This window comes from Sus scrofa, chromosome 9, assembly GCF_000003025.6.
Source record: "Sus scrofa isolate TJ Tabasco breed Duroc chromosome 9, Sscrofa11.1, whole genome shotgun sequence".
Lineage (NCBI taxonomy): Eukaryota > Metazoa > Chordata > Mammalia > Artiodactyla > Suidae > Sus > Sus scrofa.
This window is the reverse complement of record NC_010451.4, coordinates 1,889,699-1,911,344: the sequence shown is the minus strand read 5'-3', so window position 1 is coordinate 1,911,344 and position 21,646 is coordinate 1,889,699. Positions and strand designations below refer to the sequence as shown.

Below are 21,646 nucleotides of genomic sequence, written 5' to 3'. Positions count from 1 at the left end.
GATGAGGAGATTCTCAGCCTCCAGGAAAAAGACATTAGACTGTTGATGCTGAAGATGACGCAGGACATTGGAATTAAACTGGAGGCAAAGATGGATAATTTACAGGAAACACTGACCAAAGATATACAAGATATAAAACTTAAACGAGAAGAGATGCAAAATACAATAACTGAAATAAAAAATTCACTAGAAGCAGCTAATTGCAGAATACAGGAGGCATAAGAATGAATAAGTGAGGTGGAAGACAGATCAGTGGAAATTACTGATGCAGAACAGAAGAGAAAAAAGATTGAAAACAAATGAAGAGAGCCTCAGAGAATTCTGGGACAACGTTAAATGCACCAACATCTGTATTATAGGGGTGCCAGAAGGAGAAGAGAGAAGGGGACAGAAAAAATATTTGAGGAGGTAATAGCCAAAATTTTTCCTAACATGGGAAAGGAATCACTCACGCAAATCCAGGGAGCACAACAAGTACCACATAAAATAAACCCAAGGAGGAACACCCTGAGACACATATTAATCAAACTGACCAAAATGAAAGACAAAGAGAAATCTTGAAAGCAGCTAGGGAAAAGAAACAAGTACCGTACAAGGGAACCCTGATAAGGTTATTGGCAGATATTTAAGCAGAAACTCTGCAGGCCAGAAGGGAGTGGCATGATATACTTCACGTAATGAAAGGAAAAAACCTCCAACCAAGATTACTTTACCCAGGAAAGCTCTCATTCAGATTTGAAGCAGAAATCAAACCTTCACAGATAAGCAAAAACTAAGAGATTTCAGCAATGCTAAACCAGCATTAAAGCAAATACTAAAGGAACTTCTCTAGAGAGAAAAGAAAAGGCCACAACCAGAAACAAAAATACCACAAATGACAAGGCTCACCAGTAAAGGTATATATACAGTAAAAATACGAAATCATCCTTGCAAAATTATGCCACCAAAATCAGAAATCATGAGAAGAGGAGGGTATAAATGCAGGACACTGGGGATGAACTTGCAATTAAGAGACCATAAACTTAAAACAATCTCATATATACATAGACCCTTATAGCAAAACTTCAGAATAACTGCAAACCAAAAATCTACAATTGATACACAAACAAATAGGAAAAATCAACTCAAATACAACACTAAAGAGAGTCATCAAACCAGAAGAAAATAGAACAAGAGAAGAAGGGAAGAAAAAGAGCGACAAAACCAAATCCAAAGCAATTAATAAAATGGCAATAAGAACATACATATCAATAATTACCTTAACATGACCCACATATATGCTGTCTTCAAGAGATCCATTTCCCTTCTAGAGACACACACAAATTGAAAGTGAGATGATGGATGAAAATATTTCATACAAACGGGAATCAAAAGAAAGCTGGAGCAGCAATACTCATATCAGACAAAATAGAATTTAAAATGAAGAATATTTTAAGGGACAAGGAAGGTCACTATCTAATGATCAAAGCATCAATCCAAGAAGAAGATATAAAAATTTTAAATATCTACACACCCAACATAGGTTTACCACAATATATAAGACAACTGCTAAACAACCCTAAAAGGACAAATCAACAATAACACGATCACAGTGGGGGACTTTAACACCCCACTTACAGCAATGGACAGATCAGCCAGATAGAAAATCAATAAGGGAACACAGGCCCTGAATGAAGCATGAGACCAGATGGACTTAATAGATATTTATAGGACATTCCATCCAAAAGCAACAGAATTTAAGACTGATCACATCCTGAGGTACAAATCAAACCTCAGTAACTTTAAGAAAATTGAAATCACATCAAGCATCTTCTCTGACCACAACGCTATACGACTGGAAATCAACAACAAGAAAAAAACTGCAAAAAACACAAACACGTGGAGACTGAACAACATGCTACTAAACAACCAATGGATCACTGAAGAAATCAAAGAGGAAATTAAAAAAAAAAACCTAGAAGCAAATGACAACTAAGATACAACACTCCAAAACCTGTGGGATGCAGCAAAAGACATTCTAAGAGGGAAGTTTATAGCAATACAAGCCCACCTCAGGAAACAAGAAAAAGCTCAAACAAACAAGCTAACTTTACACCTAAAGCAGCTCAAGAGAGAACAGACAAGACCTAAAGTTAGTAGAAGGAAAGAAATCATAAAGATCAGAGCAGAAATCAATGAAATAGAAACAAAGAAAACAATAGAAAAGATCAATGATGCGAAAAGCTGGTTCTTTGAAAAGATCAACAAAATTGATAAACCCTTGGCCAGACTTATCAAGATAAAAAGAGAGAGGACTCAAATCAATAAAATTAGAAAGGAAAAAGGAGAAGTAACAACGGACATCACAGAAATACAAAGGATCATGAGAGACTACTATATGCAACTATATGCCAATAAGACAGAAAACCTAGAATAAATGGACAAATTCTTAGGAAAGTACAATCTTCCAAGACTAAACCAAGATGAAATAGAAAAGATGAATGGACCCATCACAAGAACTGAAATTGAAACTGTGGTTAAAAAACTTCCAACAAACAAAAGTCCAGGACCAGATGGCTTCACAGGCGAATTCTATCAAACATTTAGAGAAGAGCTAACACCTATCCTATGAAACCATTCCAAAAAATTGCAGAGGAAGGGATACTCCCAAACTCATTCTATGAGGCCACCATCACCTTGATACCAAAACCAAGCAAAGATACCACAAAAAAAGAAAACTACAGGCCAATTTCACTGATGAACATCGATGCACAAATCCTCAACAAAACACTAGCAAACTGCATCCGACAATACATTAAAAGGATTGTACATCATGATCAAGTGGGATTTATCCCAGGGATGCAAGGGTTCTTCAATATCCGCAAATCCATCAGTGTGAAACACCACATTAACAAACTGAAGAATAAAAAGCATATGATCCTCTCAATAGATGCAGAAAAGCCTTTGACAAAATCCAACACCCATTTCTGATACAAACCCTTCAGAAAGTGGGCATAGAGGGAACCTACCTCAACATAATAAAGGCCATATATGACAAACCCACAGCAAACATCATTCTCAATGGTGAGAAGCTCAAAGAATTCCTGCTGAGATCAGAAACAAGACAAGGATGTCCATTCTCGCCACTACTCTTCAACATAGTTTTGGAAGTCCTAGCTGCAGCAATCAGAGAAGTAAAAGAAATAAAAGGAATCCAAATTGGAAAGGAAGAAGTAAAACTATCACTATTTGCAGATGACATGATACTATACCTAGAGAATCCTAAAGACTCTACCAGAAAACTGTTAGAGCTCATCCATGAATTTGGCAAAGTTGCAGGATACATAATTAATACAAAGAAATCAATGGCATTTCTATATACTAACAATGAAAGAGCAGAAAAAGAAATTAGGGAAGCAATCCCGTTTACCATTGCATCCAAAAGAATAAAATACCTAGCGGTAAACCTACCTAAAAAGACCAAAGACCTGTACTCTGAAAACTATAAGCCACTGATGAACGAAACCAAAGATGACACAAATAGATGGAAAGACATACCATGCTTTTGGATTGGAAGAGTCAATATTATCAAAATGACTATACTACCTAAGGCAATGTACAGATTCAATGCAATCCCTATCAAATTACCAAGGACATTTTTCACAGAACTCGAACAAAATATTTTAAAGTTTGTTTGGAAGGAAGCACAAAAGACATCCTGAAAAAGAAAAATGGAGCTGAAGGCATCAGGCTCCCGGACTTCAGACTATACTGAAGCAACAATCATCAAAACTGCATGGTACTGGCACAAAAACAGAAATCTAGATCAGTGGAACAGGATAGAAAGCCCAGAATTAAACCCATGTACCTACAGCCAACTAATCTATGACAAAGGAGGCAAGAATATACAATGGAAAAAAGACAGCTTATTCAATAAGTGGTGCTGGGAAAACTGGACAGCCACATGGAAAAGAAGGAAATGAGAACACTCCCTAACACCATACACAAAAATAAACTCAAAGTGGATTAAAGACCTAAATATAAGACCAGACTCTTAGAGGAAAACATAGGCCAACCACTCTTAGACATAAACCACAGCAACATCTTCTCAGATCCACCTCTTAGAGTATAGAAAATAAAAACAAAAATAAACAAATGGGACCTACTCAAACTTCAAAGTTTCCACACAGCAAAGGAAACCCGAAACAACAGAAAAGACAACCCACAGAATGGGAGAAAATCTTTGCAAGTGAATCAACTGACAAGGGATTAATCGCCAAAATTTATAAACACCTTCTGCCGCTCCATACCAAAAAAAAAAAAAAAAACAAACAATGCCATCAAAAAATGGGCAGAAGATCTAAACAGACAGTTTCTCCAAAGAAGACATACAGATGGCCAAAAAACACATGAAAAGGTGTTCAGCGTCACTCATTGTTAGAGAAATGCAAATCAAAACCACTAGGAGGTACCACCTTACACCAGCCAGAATGGCCATCATCCAAAAGTCTACAAACAATAAGTGCTGGAGAGGATGTGGAGAAAAAAGGAACCCTAGTACACTGTTGGCAGGATTGTAAACTGGTGCAACCACTGTGGAAAGCAGTATGGAGATTCCTCAGAAAACTAAACATAAAACTACCATTTGATCCAGCAATCCCACTCCTGGGCATCTATCCAGAGAAAACCACGACTCACAAAGACACATGTACTCCAATGTTCATTGCAGCACTATTTACAATGGCCAAGACATGGAAACAACTTAAATGTTCATCAACAGAGGAGTGGATCAAGAAGAAGTGGTCCATATACACAATGGAATATTACTCAGCCATTAACAGGAATGAAATACCAGCATATTTAGCAACATAGATGGACGTGGAAATTATCATGCTAAGTGAAGTCAGCCATACAATGAGACGCTAACATCAAATGCTTTCACTGACATGTGGAATCTGAAAAAAGGACAGACTGAACTTCTTTGTGGAACAGATGCTGACTCACAGACATTGAAAAACTTATGGTCTCCAGAGGAGACAGTTTGGGGGGTGGGGTATGTGCTTGGGCTGTGGGATGGAAATCCAGTGAAATTGGATTTTTATGGTCATTATACAACCTCAGATGTGATAAATTCTTTTGAGTAATAAAAAAACCTTCAAAAACCTAAAAGCTTCTCTACTACAATGGAAATAATTGACAGAGTGAAAAGTCACCTATAGAGAAGAAGAAAATATTTACAAACTTATATCTGATAAGGGGTTAATTTCCAAACTATATAAGAAACTCATACAACTCAATAGCAAAAATCCTAACCTGATTAAAAATGGCCTAAGATTTAAACAGACATTTCTCCAAAGAATACATAGAAATGGCCAATGGGTATATAAAAGTGTGCTCAGCATCATTAATCATCAAGCAAATGCAAATCAAAACCACAATGAGAGATCATCTCACATATGTCAGGATAGGTATTACCCCTCCCCCAAAAGAAACAAACAACAAAAAAAAGCAAATGTAGGCAAGAATGTGGACAAAGAAGAAACTCTTGTATTAGCACTCCCATGTTTGCTGCAGCACTATCCACAAGAGCCGACATATGCAAATAACATAAATGTCCATCACCAAAAAAATGGATTAAGAAATTTTCATATATCAAAAAAAAAATGGAGTTCTGTCATGGCGCAGTGGAAGAGATTCCAACCAGGGACCATGAGGTTGCGGGTTCAATCCCTGGCCTTGCTCAGTGGGTTAAGGATCCGGCATTGCTGTGAGGTGCGGTGTAGATTGCAGATGTGGCTCGGATCTGGTGTTGCTGTGGCTCTGGCATAGGCCAGTGGCAATAGTTCTGATTAGACCTCTAGCCTGGGAACCTCCATATGTCATGGGTGCAGCCCTCAAAAGAAAAAAGACAAAAAAAAAAAAAAGAAAATTTTATATATACACACAATGGGATATTATTAAGACAAAAGTAGAAAGAGATTTGCAGTATGTGAGAACAAAGATTATTCTGGGGAACTTTATGCCTAATGAAATAAGCTGGTTACAAAAGGCCAGGACCTGAACTGATTCTACTTTATAAGGTCTCTAAAAAGAGTCAAATTCATAGAATTGAGTGGAATGATGGTTGCCAGAGGCTGAGATTAGAGTGAAATGAGGAGTTGCTAATCCACAGACTTAAAGTTTCCATCAAGGAAGATGATTACGTTCTAGAGATTTGTCGTAAACATTGGACCTATGCTTAACAACACTGCACTGCACACTTGAAAACCTATTAGGAGGGTAAGACTCAGGCTAAGTGTTCTTACAAGAAAATAAACATTTAAAAATAGGTCATTCTGGGAATTTCTCCTGTGGCACAGCAGCTTAAGGATCCGGCCTCACCTCTGAGGTGGCACAGGTTTGATCCCTGGTCTGGCACAGTGGGTTAAGGATCTGGTGTTGCCACAGCTGTGGCATAGGTTGTAGCTGCAGCTAGGATTGGCCCAGGAACTTCCATGTGCTGTGGGCATGGCCGAAAAAAATAGTTCATTTATCATCCCATTTATTCATTCAATTAGTACTGCAATGTTCTAAGAATAAAGCATTGGAAAAGGCAGACGTGACCCCTCCCTCATGGAAGTCGTAGGATGGTAGGTAAAAAAGACAGTGTGCAATTATTCACTTCAGTACCTATATAATTAAAAGTGTGTAAGTATGAAACATATTGCAGAATTCTTTGAAATTGTTCACCAGGAGAGTATGACTTAGTCTAGGGTGTCATGGGACGTTTTCAACATGAAATAAATGTAAACCTGAGACCTCACATGACTAGAAGTTAGTCTTCTGTTGGAAGCAGATGGAGAGAGGAATACAATTATAAAAAGGTTTGTAGTTGGGTAAAGACAGAGAGTGGGAATATCTACTTATTGTTAAGCCATGGCACAACGTCTGATACACAGAAAGAGTTTTAAACAATTGCTTAGCACTAATTTAACGAACATCTATCTAGTGGCTCCTGTATTCCTGACATCGCACCATTACGGGGGATACAGGAGTAATTAGTCAGGGACATAGCACTTCCCTCCAGGGAAAGAGCGAGATCTTTGACTACAGTGGGTATTAATCACGTAGTGTGAACAAAGTGTCAGGAGGAGGACTGGACTGAAGTGAATTTAATCCTCCCAGATGTCTTCCGGAAAGGTTTCTGGATTGCTCATCGGCCACAGCTGGGCTTCCTTACAGCCTAAAGGAGATGCGTCTTTCTAGGACAGATGGAATCTCTCAGCATCTCCATTTCCTCACTTGTTGGAGTTGAGATGTTTGAGCTGCTAAAGCCTCCTAATGTGAACAATCAGACTTAGCTTTGTTCTGAAGGTTGTTGATCTACAGGCTCCTTCAAGCCAGACTCAAAGGAACCTGACCTTCAGCCTAGAGAATGTTCTACTTTCTGGCCATGGTTCAAGAACACAGCCAGCATCAAGTGTGGCCACGATTTCTGACAACCTGTTAGTCAATGTGGTAGCTGCATGTCAGGGTCATAAGAACGATTCTAGGGTGGGGAGTTCCTGTTGTGGCTCAGTGGTTAATGAACCCAATTAGTATCCATGAAGATGCGGGTTTAATCCCTGGCCTTGCTCAGTGGGTTAAGGATCTGGCATTGCCGTGACCTATGGTGTGGGTCATGGACGCGGCTTAGATCCCGCGTTACTGTGGCAGCTGCAGCTCTGATTCGACCCCTAGCCTGGGAACCTCCATATGCAGTGCAGCCCTAAAAAGACAAAACAAGCAAGCAAGCAAACCAACCAACCCAAGGCTAGTGTGAGCTTCATTGTTCTAATAGAAAGCATACATGTTGATAGATCAGGGGTGGCAATGGGGAGAAGGTAGCCCTTATATGTGAGAAACGCCTACAGCCAACAAGCCTTGTATGCATCTCAAGTGTCCTATTACAAATCTATCATACACACGGAAAATTCATGTGATTTCTTTCATTTTTGTGTGTGTGTGTTTTTTTAGGGCCGCACTTGTGTATGGAGGTTCCCAGGCTAGGGGTTCAACCAGAGCTACAGCTGTTGGCCTACACCACAGCCACAGCAACAACAGGTCCAAGTCACCTCTTTGACCTACACCACAGCTCACACCACAGCTCAGGGCAACGCCGGATCCTTAACCTATGGAGCAAGGCCAGGGATTGAACCCGAATTCTCATGGATCTTAGTTGTGTTTGTTGACTGCTGAGCCATGACAGGAACTTCCATGTGATTTCTAGAAAACATGTCCCTTATCTTGTTGATAATAATACGGCAGTTTCACTGGATGCATGTTTGTAAACTAAACTGTATTAGCAAACCCAAATTATCTTTAAACACAGATGACACGAAAACCGGGACCACTGAATGTACCCTATTTCAGAAATGCCACAAATCATCACAGCCATATTGTCATGTTGCTCCAAAAATAAGCTACAAGGATAGTAAGATATTTTTCAATTTAAACAGAAAATTTCATTTTTTCCTATTAGAAAATAAATGGAACCTCAGGGTATTTGAAAACATTTTAGTCATACTTTTATGTAATCACGTTTACATGCTATTTTTCTGTCCCCATAGATGTACACATGTAATTTCTCTATCCCAGTGGATTCTCGATGTAGTTTTCCAAAACAAGTGAAGTAATTAGTTTTTAATTACCAGTGAAGTGGGTGATTTTGGACCTTACCCCAAGTGACACAGACTTCACTTAAATTTGCCTTTGCATAAAATTGTTGCAAATTGTATAGCAACAATTCCTTAGAGACTCTCACTGGTGTGGTTGTGGGTGTATCACTAGTTCACACTTGTGCTTTTTCAAGAGCACAGACATACGTGCTTTGCTTCTATGCACTAGAAATTACCGTTGATTATTTCAAGGAAACTCTTCATTATTGAGCATTTATTTGTTTTAATACAGTGTTTGGAATTTTTACCCACATTGTATAATTTAACACAAGAATCACATGAGGTAAGTATTCTTATTTATGTTTTACAGATAAGGAGACGGAAGAGCAAAACATTTTTTGTAACTTGCCTATGATTGCACAGACAGCGAGAGGCTTAGCTAGAAACTGACCCCAGGTTTGCATGGCTCTGAAATCCATGGTATTTCTATGCATCCCTTTGCTAGCACTCAAATTCAGCTTTGAGAACATTTGCATCTTTTATATGTCTATTTTCTCTTTAGGGCCGCACCTGCATCGTATGGAAGTTCCAAGGCTAGGGGTTGAATCAGAGCTGCAGCTGCCGGCCTACACCACAGCCAGAGCAACGCCAGATCTGAGCCGCATCTGTGACCCATGTCGCAGCTTGTGTCAGCGCCAGATCCTTAACCCACCGAGCGAGGCTGGGGATCAAACCGGCATCCTTACAGACACCCTGTCAGGTTCTTCACCCACGGAGACACAGTGGGAACTCCCATGCCTCTATTTTTTTAAAAGATAACACTCATTTCAGGTTTGAGTCTCTGTCCAGTCAAAAAGCCAGTGTGATAATTCAGATCCACGTCCCAGCACCACTCATGCTATCGCATACCGTTGTCGTGATCCACGTGCGACTGTGAGTCGCTGCTGAGAGCAGGTATGTATCTCTTTAATTCTTAAGGTAAAGCTTCTTTACAAGTGGATTTCTCATAAGAATGTGTTGGTCTTTCAATCAGAGGAGTCATGGGACTGACAGGAGGCAATTAATATGTTCTCACCTGTCCTTAATCAGAACATTATGCTGAAATGCTAGTCTTTCTTTCAGTCTTATTTCACAGCTTTCCCAGCTGGGCACTTCCAGCCCTTCCTTCCTAACTACTCCTCCCCTCATCCTTGTTACATGCCCTAAATTCTTATTTCCCTGTGAGTGCTTAACAGACGCGACACAGGTAACACGTCACCAGTACCGGTCCCCAAAAGTTTCAGCCCACTTTCCACTTCATCCTTGTTCCTCACTCATGCACACTGTCTAGACTCTTATTGCTTCAAACAATTCCCTAAGTATGGAAAGGTGTGGCAGAGGACCTCGGTTCTGGAAGATTTTACAGCATATCCAGGATATTTAACTCCTAACAGAAGTAAAAAATTCTATTTGGCTCTTTCATCTTGAACTTAGACACCTTCTATCCCCTGGTGTCAGATATTATAACTAAGGATGTGATTTTTCTTTAATTCCAGGAAAAGGATCAAATAATAAAGAGATGTCAAAGTCAAGGTTTTTTTTTTTTTTTTTTTTTTTGCTTCATCAGTTGGCTAAATGGAGAGAACATTCACTAAGTTAGAGGCTACTGATGAGAAGGACTTTTGATACGGGCTGGAAAATTAAGATCTGGCCTTTCTATGAACACTCAGGTGGCTTACAGTTCATATTACTACAATCAGTGCTGCTGTAAACATTTTTCTGTGTATCTCCTGTGCATGTGTGAGATTTACGCTTACTCCCTGGTATACAAATAGGAGTAAAACAGTGGAGTCCTAAAGTCTCCAATTTTACTATTTTCATGAAAATGGAAAACAAAATTTGGGTGCACAAAAGTATTCTCTGGGGTAAATGTATCATGCTAAATGTTTACAAGGTTAATTTTAGGTTCTGCTTAAATAGATGTATTAGCTGGGAAGTCATTTCAGTCCGTTTGAGCTCTGGTTCTGCTTTCAGTAGGCGCTGTTAAGTGAGCGGATGGAGCCTGCAAACCACACAACCGTGACAGAGTTCGTTATTCTGGGACTGACAGATAATCCCACCCTGTGTGCCATCTTCTTTGTGGTTTTTCTAGGCGTTTACATCGTCACCATCGTGGGAAATATCAGCATAATCATCTTGATCCGGAGCAGCCCGCAGCTCCACACCCCTATGTACCTCTTCCTCCGCCACCTGGCCTTCGTGGACGTGGGCTACTCCACGTCCGTCACACCTGTCATGCTGGTGAGCTTCCTGAGGGAGACCACAGCCGTCCCGGTCCCGGGCTGCATAGCGCAGCTCGGCTCTGACGTCGCCTTTGGGACCGCGGAGTGCTTCCTGCTGGCCGCCATGGCCTACGACCGCTACGTGGCCATCGGCTCGCCCCTGCTCTACCCCGCCCGCATGTCCCCGGGGCTCTGCCTCCGCCTGCTGGCGGCCTCCTACCTGGGCGGATGCGCGAACGCTTCGTCCTTTACGGGCTGTTTGCTGAGCCTGTCCTTCTGTGGCCCAAATACCATCAACCATTTTTTCTGCGACCTCTTCCCGCTCTTGCAGCTTTCGTGTGGCCATGCTTACTTCGCCGAAATCTCTCCTGCCATCTCCTCCGCCTCGGTGCTCGCCAGCACACTGGCCACCATCACTGCGTCCTACGCCTCCGTCCTCCGCTCCATCCTGCGAATGCGCTCCACCGAGGGGCGCAAGAAGGCCTTCTCCACCTGCACCTCCCACCTCACTGCCGTCACTTTGTTTTATGGGACCGTTCTGTTGGTTTACGTGATGCCCAAATCGCGCTATTCGGCGGATCGGGTCAAAGTGGCCTCTGTAACCTACACCGTGGTGGTGCCCATGCTGAACCCCCTCATCTACAGCCTGAGGAACAAGGAGGTGAGAGAGGCCGTGCGAAAGCTGACGGCTAGAACACACTGCTTTGCCTGAACTGAATCGGATGTACGTCTATAAATAACAACCCGATGATTTGGGGAACGTTTGTGCTGGACGTGTTAGCGATATTTATCATTAACTTTACCTCTTGTATAGTGATAAACTCCCATGAATATAAATTCAACGTTTACTTCCATTTATAAAGTTAAGGACATGGATGACTTAACATGAATGTCTGCTTGATTCAAATTAAATACGGATTTTTCAAGTTCAGAATACAGCTGCAAAATAATTTCTACTTAAAAATCTCATTTACCAATGATAGAGTCCTATTTTTTTTTTTTTTTTTGGCTGTGCCCATGGCGTGCAGAAGTTCCTGGGCCAGGGATCGAACCTGTGCCTTAGCAGTGACCCAAGCTACAGTAGTGAACAACACCAGACCTTAACCCACTCAGCCACCAGAGGACTTCTAGAGTCCTATTTAAATGGAGAGAGATTTCAGCCAAAGACCCAATTTAATTGAATTCCATCTTGCAAAATAACGTTTGGGAAAGAAACTTCTCCCCAGAAGCGTGTAATGGATGGTCACATGGGCAAGCAAGCAGTTTGGGTACCTCCTTTAAAGGCGCTGCCCACCCTTGTCGATGGACAGTTCAACGTTGGGAAACGTTGTTGGTGTCTCAGAAAAACTTCTCTTCGTTTTTACTTTCTTTAAGTCGGAGCAAAGATCGCTCTTCCTCTGTTTGCCCATTAAGAGATCCAACAGGGCCACACAGAAGATGCTGTATAAATTTCAGCTGACTCCTCTCAGAGCCTGCGTTTCCAGATGAGTATGAGAGCAGGATTTTGGATGCTGGCCTTTCTTCGGAGCTAGTGGAGACTGGGACACTGGGCTTTCTTTCAACAAGAGTTGTTAGATAGAAAATGTGAAATTATAGTTGTGGTTTACATGAAGAAGGTTCTACCACGTATTTTGTCCTGTTTCTGAAGCTGTCCACCGTCACAGCTTCTTCCCCTGCCCTTTTTGAAGGTGCTTATGACCCAGTTTGGTTGTGGGAATTGCCTCTAAATTAATTCCCTTCCTCCTGTACTCCTTTCACAATGACTTATGATTAATATTTTAGCTAATACACTTTACTTGTAGCATATTAATAATGTCAGACAAATTCAGAGACAGTTTGGAGGGATCATTTTACAAGCTGAGCTCCTATTCCTGAGTTCTTCACTGACCAGATCAAAGGAACCTCCTCCTTTTCTGCCTGGAAGCCACTCTGTGGGATTTCTCCAGTCCCGTTTCCCCATGCGTAGCTCCTGCATCAATTACAGGCCTATAATTCCACCAGTGCAATGATCCTGGGGTTAAAGCCAGCACAGACATGGCCCTTCGGAAAGAGGGGAGCTCCGAGGTATGACGTCAGTCTTGGAAAGGCCACCTTCAAGTTTCGGGGTATCTGCACTCTGGAGGTTGACGGTTTTCATCGACTATTTCTGGCCCTCTTCCTCTTCATGTCTCCCTGTGTTTTGCTTTCACCAGGGTTCAGGCTCAGCCCTCTGCCCTCCATCTCCCAAGGTCTCCTGGGGTGACCTCCTCTTTTCCCACGAGCTCAGCTGCCACCTGTGTGTGACAGTATCCCCGTCTCCAAATACAACCTTCTCTTTGGAGGAAAGAAGGACTTCTTCACTGGCCTTTCCCCCAAGACGCTCAAACTCAGGGTGCTCTCATTAAATTTCTCACATTTCTTCCCAAACTGTTCCTTCTCCCCTGCTCCTTTCTCCGTGCACGGCCAGTGTCCATCAAACCTGGGACGACCCTCAACGCACACCCATCAGATGGGCCGCTCCCCCCAGCCCTTTCCTTCTCTCCGATGAAATACGTATTGACCTTGTCCTTTCCTAAGTCTCTCTTTTTGGGGGGAGCTTACACCTCCCTGATTGATGACAATAAATCCACACAGATTGTTTTCCTCCCTACATCCACTCAGGAAAGTCAAATAATCGGGTCATCCAGGTGCGGGGAGGGAGGTGGCACCCTTACAGTTCTTACTGGAGAGGACAGGCACCGACACCCATTTTCTCCCCCAAGTTCTAACCATCTGAGGAAGTGACAAAAAGAGAGGGCATGGGAGAGAGAAAATATTACCTGTACGAATGAAGAGCTGATAGTAGAGAATGTGGCACGTCTCTGTGGACACAGACAGTTTTGTGTCCTGAACCCAGAACTGGACACTCTGTCCTTCTCTGTCACCGGCAGTAATGGAAACAGTCCGGTGTCCCCAGTGAGCCCAGGCTGCTGCCCGTTTGCTTAGAGCATGGCCACGAGCAGCCGAGAGCACTGAGGGCCGCTGGGTCACAAGAGAGGGTGAAGAGGGGCTGGGATGGCTGTTATGGGTGGGGGTGTGTCCCTCAAAAACTCACATGCCGAAACCCTGTCCGCCAGGCCCTCAGAATGTAGCTTTATCTGGGATGGGGTTGTGGCGGAAGTGATTCGTCAAGATGGAGTCGTGTTGGTAGGCTGGGCTTCTAATACAGTGTGACTGGCATCCTGATTTTAGGAAAGGACATCTCGAACATAGACAGCACACAGAAAAACATGTGGAGATGAAGACGGAGATAGGAGACATGCCTCTACAAGCCAAGCAACTTCAAAGGCTGTCAGCAAGCCGCCAGAAGCCAAACCAGAAGCAAGGCGCAGACCCCAAAGCCCTGGAAGAGACCAACCCCGCCAACACCTTGCTCTGGACTTCTGGCCTCCAGAGACAGAATATTTCTGCTGCTTAAGCCACCCAGTCTGTGGTATCTTTGTTACAGCTACCCTCACAAACGAATACAATCGCATACCCAGATTTCCCTCCCAAAGCTACCACTTAGAGCTGAGGAAGTGAAGGCTTAGAGGGGTGTCAGGGGTGCTATGCTAACGATGTCTCTCCAAAAGGGGGAGAAGAATATTGAAACGGTACAAAGGATTCTCCCTAAACAGTGGGTCCAAAACTAAGGATCAGGGATATTCCAGTGGGAACAATAAAAAAATAAACCTCCTGTTAAAGATGTTTTGGAGAAGTGTCCTATTTACTATCCCTGTGTATGGGTTATAGATTGCTACCTGGAAGGGAGGGACTTTAAAATATCCTAAACTGCTGTGATTAAAGGTTCTTAGCTGATACCAACTTCAGGAGCATTTTCTTCTTCTGAAGTGGGCTGGGACTTATCAGCTCGTTGACATTTCTGCGATTCTGTAAAACACTTACTTTCAGTGGAATATTGGAGAAGATTGAAAACAAAGGGGCAAGAGGTAATTTATTTTTTGGGGGGTGAGGAAATCACTGTATATTGGGGTGGTGGAATTATTCAAGTGTATACACCTGTCAAAAGTCATCAACCTGTATATTTAAATTGTGCACATATAAATTATACTTCAATAAAGTAGCTATTTTAGAAGGTTCTATAAGGGAGTTACTCTTTTTCCCATTTTAATATCATTAGGCAAATACATTTATTTGCAAGGCTCAAGGAAGGCTTTACTGGAGAAATGACATTTAAACTAAGATGTAAAGAGAAAAAGGAGTTAACTGGTCATTAGAAGTGGAAATGCAGCTGCAGGAACTTTGGTGGGAGGCTGAACTCATTATCCTTGGCTAAGAGTACACTGTCGGTACAGAACAGGCATTCAACGATATCTGTTTGTTAAACATTAATTCAATGAATATTCATTTAGTGTCTCCTTTATTCCTAGCACTAGGTTATGAACTGAGGAAAGAGAGTTGAATGTGTTATGTGCTTTTCTCTCAAGAATTTCACGACAAAGAGATGTTTCTGAAAAATCCCATGGTGTCTATTCAAGTGGTATGAAGAAAGTGCTAGTTGCCATGTTTTTTAATTTTAAATTTTAAAATTTTAAAAATTTTTTTGTCTTTTTGCCATTTCTTGGGCTGCTCCTGCAGCATATGGAGATTCCCAGGCTAGGGGTCGAATCGGAGCTGTAGCCACCAGCCTACGCCAGAGCCACAGCAAAGCGGGATCCGAGCTGCGTCTGCAACCTACACCACAGCTCACGGCAACACCGGATCCTTAACCCACTGAGTGAGGCCAGGGATTGAACCCGCAACCTCATGGTTCCTAGTCGGATTCGTTAACCACTGAGCCATGATGGGAACTCAAATTTTTAGAACAATTTTTAAGACCTTTTAAAGTAAAAAATTGCATATATTTAAAGTATTCAACATGAGGTTTTGACATACACATACACAGTGAAGTGATTAATACAACCAAGCTAAAATAAATGTCTCCTCACGATTCCTTATCTTTGGTAGGTGTGGTAAGAGAAACTTGAATTTACCCTTAGAAAATCTCCAGTATAATATACAGTATTATTAACTATGGTTAGACTGCACTGCATCAACCTCTAGAACCGCTTCATCCTACATAACAACAGCTCTTTTCCCTTGGCCAACGTCTCATTCCCCACCCCCTGCTCTGATAACTACTGTGCTAGTCTCTGCTTCTGTGAATTTGACTTTCTTAGATTTCACTTACAGTGAGGTCACGCAGTGTTTTTCTTTCTGGGTCTGGCTTATTTCCTTTAGCAGTGTCTCCAGGTACATCCATGTTGTTGCAAGGGGCACGATTTCCTTCCTTCTTTTAATGGCTGAACCATATTTCATTATGTCCATGTGCCCCATCTGTTGACAAGATTGTGTGATTTTTATTTTTCATTCTGTTAATGTGATTTTCATATGTCAAACCAACCCTGCATCCCAGGGATAAATCCCATTTGGTCAAAATTTAGAGACTTAAAAGAATGAATGAAATAAAAAGTTTAGATAATTATATGAAGAGGCAGAGATTTTCATACGGAGCAAGGCCATCCGGGAAAATGGAATGACGAGGTTTTTGAAAACCTGCAGAGACACTCTAGCCAAATTTTAGTTCAGTGTTGAACAAATAATGGGGACTGGAGAACCAGTGGTCTCTGACACCACCTATAACCAAAGGATCTGTGATGTGAATCCCAGAGGCAGGCCTTTGGGGAGCTCTCTTTACCTGTATTCACTAATACGCAACTCCCTGCTTCATCTCTTTATTTTATTTTATTTTTTTGGTCTTTTTTTAGAGCCACACCCACAGCACATGGAGGTTCCCAGGCTAGGGGTAAAATTGGAGCTAGAACTGCAGGCCTACACCACAGCCACAGCAACACGGGGTCTGAGCTACATCTGTGACCTAGACCACGGCTCACGGTAACACTGGATCCCTAACCCACTAAGCAAGGCCAGGGATTTGAACCCGCATCCTGATGGATACTGGTTGGTTTCGGTAACCACTGAGTCATGATGGCAACTCCCTGCTTCTTCTCTTTGAAATTCTCTTTCCTTGCTGGGGTTTCTCCTGATACGTTTCACTTTCATCCTGGAATCTTTTTATTCCACCCTCAACTATTCCCAGTGGACATGCTCTACCCTCTCCATCTCAACCAAACCCAGCTGTCCCAGGAGGCACGTGTGCTTCCCGGCTCTACCGAAGAGAATTTCAAAGAGAAGAAGCAGGGAGTTGCTGTCTGGCTCAGTGGTTAACGAAACCAACCAGTATCCATCAGGACGCGGGTTCAAATCCCTGCCCTTGCTTAGTGGGTTAGGGATCCGGTGTTACCATGAGCTGTGGTCTAGGCCACAGATGTAGCTCAGACCCCGTGTTGCTGTGGCTGTGGTGTAGGCCTGCAGTCCTACAGACACCTGCGCACAGTGCTGACTTTCTCCTAGCTCCTACCGTATTTCTAAATCATTTACTGGCAATCTTCACGACAAAGCAATTCACTCCCTGACGCCAGTGCCGTCCAGACATGAAGCAATATGCTGTTGTCCTCAGAGCCCTTCACTAACCACTCAGTTTCTGTTCCTCATGCATTAAAGACTGCGTCGCCAGCGGCTTGATCCTTTCTCCCACCTCAGCCCCTCAGTCCTGTCACGGCATTCCTGGCGGTGCTCCCCAGGCACATGTGCCAGTTAGACCACGTGGCCGCAAGTGCCCATCCCTCCATGGCGCCTGAGGGTTTCCACCGTCCGTGTGAGACCCTTGCTACAACGGCCTCAGACTCAGGGGTAGCACCTTCCACCTCGCCGTTTTCGTAAATTGGAAGCTATTTATCTTCATCTGTGCTCTAACTCAAACAGTATGTGAATTACTGGTTTTTGAGAACTTGTAGGAGCTAATTGTGAAACCACTTGGCATACTCCTTTGTTGGAGGATGGAAAGAATAGCTCTTTGACAGATACCGTGCTAATTCTGGAATTTGGTGTGTTAAAAATGCATATTTTTTTGCAGTAACTTTCATCGGTTTACTTTTTCCAGAAATTTACTCACTGCCATCTAGTTCCCATATTTCTTTGAGTAGAGTTAAAAAGGTATTTTCTTTACGTTTTTTGAAATTTATCTTGTGATCTTTCACGCATTTCAATACTAAATTTGTGTGTGTACTTTCTCCTTTTTTTGATTAAGTAAATTAATGATCTTTCTTTCCCCTTCCTCTATCTCCCTCTCTCTCTTCCTCTCTCATTCTTTCTTCTTTTCCTTTTTAATATCACTTTCTTCCTACTTCAGAATAAACCAAGATTATGAAAATATGGCATTCTAAATCATTTTCGATACTTACTACATACACATGTGCATGTGTGTAGGCATACAGATGTGCATATACACACGTGTACACACATAAATATGTAACAACATTTTAAATTATTTTATTTCACTTTAAAATATTTTAAAACTATATCTGGTTTTATAGGAGAAAAGAGTGAGCCCAGAGCATATGAAGCAACTAGAAAAACTAATTGCTCTGTGCTCAGTGATAATTTTTATTGGAATTACTCCACTTTCTCCACTTTTATTTATCAATGCTTTATAAAACTTTTAAGATGTATTCAGGGTTCTTTTATTTACCATAAGGGGAAAACTGACATATATTGTCTAGTACCTTCCTTAGGGCTACCTGCATTTCTTTGTTTCTTAGACTGTAAACAATGGGATTAAGCAGAGGTGTCAGTATTGTGTATGCCACAGCCATCAGCATATCTTCACGGACGGAGTCCCTGTCCTTGGGCCTCAGATAGACAAAGCCAGCAAATGCATAGTGTATGCACACCACGGTCAGGTGGGAGGAGCAGGTGGAGAAGGCTTTACACCTCCCCTTGGCAGAAGGCACCTTCATAACTACGGACCCAATGAAGATGTAGGAAATCATAATTAGGATAAAGCTGCCCCCCAACACAAAGGCGGAGAACACAAATACAGCCATTTCATGGTAGAGAGTATAGTCACAAGCAAGGCACATCACAGGTGAGATGTCACAAAAGAAGTGCTGGATGACGTTGGAGTCACAGAAAGACAGGTTGAATATGATGACGACAATGCACAGAGAAACCAGGAACCCAAGCACCCAAGAGGCCGTCATCAGCTGGAAGCAGACCTTTGGGGTCATCAGGGTGGCGTAGTGCAGCGGGTTGCGGATGGCAGTGTAACGGTCATAGGACATGGCAGACATGATGAAGCAGTTGCTGCATGACAAGCCAAAGAAGAAAAGCATCTGTGTGGCACACTCTGAGAGAGAAAGGGTCTTGCTTTCTGACAGGAGATCCCCAGCAGTCGGGGGATAATTGCCATAGTGGTGCAGGTTTCTGAAAAGGACAGACCACCGAGCAGAAAGTACAGGGGGGTGTGAAGGTTGTGCGTGCACTTGATGGCCACCATTACAGACGCATTTGCAGCAAGGATGGTAGCGTGGGAGAAGAGAATCGTCACAAAGAGCAGAGTCTGCAGGTCTGGGAAACTGGAAAAGCCCCACAGAAGGAAGGTGCTCACAGTGGTGTGATTGCCCATCCTCCTGGTGCAGGTACAGCTCTCTCCCAGAGGGGCGGGTGTTCTTGAGGTCAACACTATGATGAGAGCGTAAAAAGCACTGAAGGACAATGGTGACGCAACTCTTAGTGAGAGGCCCTCGGAAGTGGGAGTTAACCGTACCTGGCTGAATTCAAGGTCAAGGCTCTGAGTGATGAAGACAAAGATTCTCATAGGAGAATGTATATAAGTGCCATGGATGTGGCCCGCATATATCCTGGGTGCCCCCTAATTTACCTGAAAGAGGGAAATGTGGGAAAAAAACTTATTTTCTCACCTACAGGAGTATGAGGAATAAAATATTTAGATGTGATCTAATCATGGCCTGGTGTACAGAATCACCTACCAATTCTGACTGAATCAATACTAATTTAAGGAGACGTGAGGAAAGTTTTTTGAATGGATTCCAAACACTCTTGGAACATAATTCTGTTTTCAGAAGTGCTCCCTGGAGGGCAGTGGCGGCTTGGCTGACACTTACGCCCATGCAGACTTAATAAATGAATTTACCATTTTGGAATTTGTACTGGTTTTCTCTACATGACAATGAGTTGAAGTGGAGTTGCTCAATAACTGTCCGTCATTCAGGGAGATCTTGGAAGCCAAATGGTTATGCAGCGATTATTCCAGTTCTGATGGCTCACTTGGCTCATGACGATGTGGTCCATTCTTGAAAACGTCTAGGATATGTCTAACTGATGTAGTGGTGGTTTGCACACAGCTCTGATAAGAACCCAGCTTCCTCAGGTCATTTTCATCAGTTGTTAAATTTTCCACTCTGGGTTTGAGATGACAGCATGAAAGTAGCGCATAGATTTTCCACAGATTTTAGGCTGTTGTTAGGGGTGAAAGGGAAGCAGTGAAAAGACACTGTGAGGAGTTGTAGGTGGGAAACATGTTAGAAACACAATGGAAAGTATTTTGGAGGATCCACGAAGCTTAAAGAAAAGAGAAAATATACCTTCACCTGGAAAGTTTGTGTGTTTTTTTATGTTTTGAATTACTGGGCAAAAAATATGCAGGGGGTAATGTAAGTAACCAGTATTTATCCAGCATCCTAAATATCCTGGTCAATATGCAGTGGGTTTGAAAGAATTTTCTCACTAAATTTCTCCTAACAATTCTGTGTGGTGCGTATTTCAATTCAGATGTTACAAAAATGGGAAGAGGGTGGAATAGAAGGACTGGAGCTCAACTTCTCTCAAAAAAACAACAAAATTACAACCAAATGCTGAATAACCTTCAACCAAATGGACTGGACACTTTCAAAAAGATATCCTACTCCAGAAGACAAAGAGGAGGTCACATCGAGATGGTAGGAGGGGTGATTACACCATATAAGCAACCCCATACCTGCCGGTGGGTGGCCACAGACTGGAGAGTAACTGTATCACAGACTCACCTACAGGAGTGAGAGTTCTGAGCCCCACGTCAGGTCCCCACACCTGGGGATGTGGCACTGGGAGAAGGACCCCCTGGGCATTTGCACTTAGGGCCGGGGGCTTGTGCACAGGAGCTCTACGGGACTGGGGGAAACAGAGACCCCACTCTTGAAAGGTGCACACAGGCTTTCATATGCACTGGGTCCCAGGGCAAAGCAGTCTCCATAGGAATCTGGGTCGGACCTGACTGCGGTTTTTGTGGAATCTCTTGGGAAAACGAGTTGACTGTGGCTCATTGTGGAGGAAGGACACTAGAGGCAAAGGTCTCGGGAATATTCATCAGTGTGTTTTTGTGGAGGGGGCCATTTTGGGAAAATCTGGCCCCAACCATCAGCGCTGAGAAGCCCCAGGCCAAACAATAATAATCCAGGGGTGATATCAGCCCTGCCCATCAGTAAACAGGCTGCCTCAAGACCCCCCAGGCACACAGCCACCTCTAATCTCAACCAGAGACAAAGCCCCACCCACCAGAAGGATAGGAATAAGCTCCACCTACCAGTGGGGGGCACTAGTCCCTCCCATCAGGAAACCTCCGTACCAACTTCAGCCACAAGGGGGGAAGACAGAAGTAAGAGAGGCTACAACTCTATTGTCTGCAAAAAGGAGACCACACCAAAAATCTATGAAAATGAAAAGGCAGAGAGCTATAACTCAGATGAGGGAGAAAGAAAAACCCCCAGAAAAGCAGATGTTACAAAAATGGAACCTCAAGTACAGGTTGCTTAAGTGATTATCCAAAGTCAATGCATTAATTCCAGAAATATTTAATGTCTATGCTGTATTACT

The 21,646-nt window shown here is 42.6% G+C and overlaps 2 protein-coding genes across 2 annotated transcripts; one reads left to right on the top strand and one right to left on the bottom strand.

The window, feature by feature from the left end:
- On the top strand, positions 9,383-11,845 carry LOC100621852 (olfactory receptor 481-like). Its single transcript, XM_013979094.2, has one exon. The coding sequence runs from the start codon at positions 10,650-10,652 to the stop codon at positions 11,586-11,588; it is 939 nt and encodes a 312-aa protein (XP_013834548.2). The 5' UTR covers positions 9,383-10,649; the 3' UTR covers positions 11,589-11,845.
- LOC110262319 (olfactory receptor 10Z1-like) lies at positions 13,522-19,400 on the bottom strand. The gene is made up of 4 exons (XM_021102713.1): positions 19,231-19,400; positions 18,514-19,078; positions 13,675-13,876; positions 13,522-13,577 (listed from the first exon to the last, which is right to left on the bottom strand). Exons 1-4 carry the CDS (start codon positions 19,398-19,400, stop codon positions 13,522-13,524), a joined length of 993 nt encoding a protein of 330 aa, XP_020958372.1.